Source organism: Penaeus japonicus, unplaced genomic scaffold (genome assembly GCF_977035675.1).
Source record: "Penaeus japonicus unplaced genomic scaffold, GWHDUDI00000001_assembly GWHDUDI00000003, whole genome shotgun sequence".
Classification (NCBI taxonomy): Eukaryota; Metazoa; Arthropoda; class Malacostraca; order Decapoda; family Penaeidae; genus Penaeus; species Penaeus japonicus.
In genome coordinates, this window is record NW_028234405.1 from 48591231 (window position 1) to 48593730 (window position 2500).

General features: G+C 36.7%; 1 protein-coding gene across 1 annotated transcript in view; it reads right to left on the reverse strand.

Annotated features, from left to right (window-relative positions):
- LOC122254427 (heparan sulfate 2-O-sulfotransferase 1) overlaps nucleotides 1-2500 on the reverse strand; it is an 11402-nt gene that overhangs the window by 1908 nt on the left and 6994 nt on the right. The window contains exons 6-7 of the mRNA XM_043018109.2: nucleotides 1261-1358; nucleotides 478-635 (exon numbers count right to left, since the gene is read on the reverse strand). Of these exons, the coding sequence (XP_042874043.1) occupies nucleotides 478-635; nucleotides 1261-1358 (256 nt within the window). The remainder of the gene's footprint in view (nucleotides 1-477; nucleotides 636-1260; nucleotides 1359-2500) is intronic.

Below are 2500 nucleotides of genomic sequence, written 5' to 3' on the forward strand. Positions count from 1 at the left end.
TACTAAAATTTGTATTATGATTAACCCATTCACGCCGGGGCAATTCCGGCTCTGAATGGTCAGAATGCCATGGTTTTCGAATGCACATGCCTAATGCCTCAGGATTTTTGGACAAACTAGCTGCGAGCCTGGGCTGCTCACTCGCTCACCCTGAGCGCTGGCCTTGACCAAATATCTCATCGCCAGCGTCTGACGCAAAAACCACGAAACGTGTCAGCACGTCATCCAGCGCAAATGGGTAAATGTGACAACTCATATTACATTCATTAAAATCGCTCAGAGAATCTTGCAGTATCTTCCTTACACTAATTCTGCATCATAGTGACAAGATGGCCCCTATCCACCCCTCCCCATGACCAGAGAGAGTTTATGTCCCCAATTAAAATAATAATGGGAAAAAAAGGTTCAAATTTCACACTGGCTATGCCAAAAAACACTCTTTACATCGTTCAAGATACCAGAGAGTAAATGACATACCTGAGATGTACAAATCAAGAGCCCCTTTGAACATCTGCGGGAGCGAGTATTCCAGCATCGCGACAAAGTCTTTCAGTTCTTCCGTGACTCCGACAAGGAAATAGTTGTGGACCAGGTTATGCTTCGCTTGCTCAAGGGCCCAAGCTGAACCTGGAACCCTGGTGTTGTAAGAAGGACAAAGAGAAAAACAATAAAAAATATATTTAATGTTCTGCTAAACTTTTGATAGGACATTGTCACAACTTAGAAAACATAATAGAAGGATAATGCTACCTGCACATGATAATAATATTTACATCACTGTACTGAAATCTATAAATGAAAATACTTAGCAGCCGTAAATAGGTCCATAATACTGATCGATATTTGATTATTCAAGCTGCCCCCTTCAGTATTATTGACAGAAAATCAAACTGATATAAACCAATATAAACTACATACTAATAATAACATTGATCGATCAATATTATTGTGTGGGTAGCTTAACTGGTGAAAAAATGAGCAAATATGTGGCTCTGTAACCTCATGATTATCAAGCTGTCTTCTCTATGTTAAACAATGAACCTCAAGAATAAGACTAAATAGTTTCCACAACACAAGGGATGTAATTTCCGCGTTTCAGGTCACCCCGTCTTCAGAACTACGTGTAGTTCTGTAGACGGGGTAACCCGAAACGCATAAATTACATCTCTGGTGCTGTGGAAACTATTCAGTCTCATTTATACCCTTTTATTCGTTTGTCACAATGAATTCGGTTCACTAAACCTCAAACCATTTACACACCAGCAATCTGAATGGTGACCACAGAAGAAGGGGACTTGCAGCCACAAGTGATTCATCGAACAGTCTGGATGGTCCTTCGCCACACACTCATCCAAGGTCTGAAATTGGTAATATATGGATGTTTGTCCCTGGTCAGTCAGTTTCAATAATTTATAATTGTTTACCTTATATAGTTACATTCATACTTATTTAGAAAACAATAAAAGGCAGAGGTAATAAAAACAATCATTTACGACACAACAGATAAGATTCTCTGTAAAACAAATGTAATCCACAAACAATTATTCCTATGGATCTTATTCAGAAACTCATTTTCACATACACATTGCTATTCCTCTTTATCAGTAACCAATTAAATTTCTTTCCTTCTTTCTTTATCGTAAAAATGCCATATACTCTTGAAAAGCAGCAGTAGCAAAAGGCAAGTAAAAGCAGATTTTTTCTCAATAGAAGCACCAAGCTTGAGGCATCCTACTAAAGCAATAGAATCATTAGATAACAAAAAAAAAAGAAAAAGAAAAAAAGCTATGTTTTAAGTGTCTATGACATTCAGGACCTTACACACAGACGATAATTTACACCAAACTTAAATACAACTGAATCTAGTCTTCATGAAAATACATCATACTACTTTAGGTTAGTATTTACATAAAAAAAAAAAAAATAAAAAATCCACTATTCCTATAAAGGGGTTTCACTCTCTGTGTCATGAGATTTGTATCTAATGACAGGCCTCTGCATACTTGTTCAGCCTGTCCACAAGGAACATGTGAAAATCAAAGTATTTTCTTATGGCTTGAAAGCATTAGGAAGTATAATGCAAAACTGCACTAAGGCAATCGTTCTATTGTCAAATAGAGATGTCTCTGCTAAGAGATGCAAGTCCTTCATGGTTAGCATATAAGCTACAATATTGAGGTGTACATTAGCTCTAATTATTTAATATATCAGATGCATTTTCTTTGTATTTATGGTCTATTTGAGAGAGGATCTGATGGGAAGGAGAGAGCTTAGTGGTAGGCACCTAATTGTTAGTGACTTAGCTCCTGCAAGTATATCATGCTAATTTTTCATTTGAAGCACTGACATAGGTGAATATGAACTAACCTTTCATTATATTACAAATATCTGCAGGACCTTAACTTAGCTAACTATTGAGATTACAGAGGTTTTTGTGATGTTGAGAATAAAATTCTAAACTTCATTATATCATAAACTGGGTCTTAACCCCCAAAGGAAG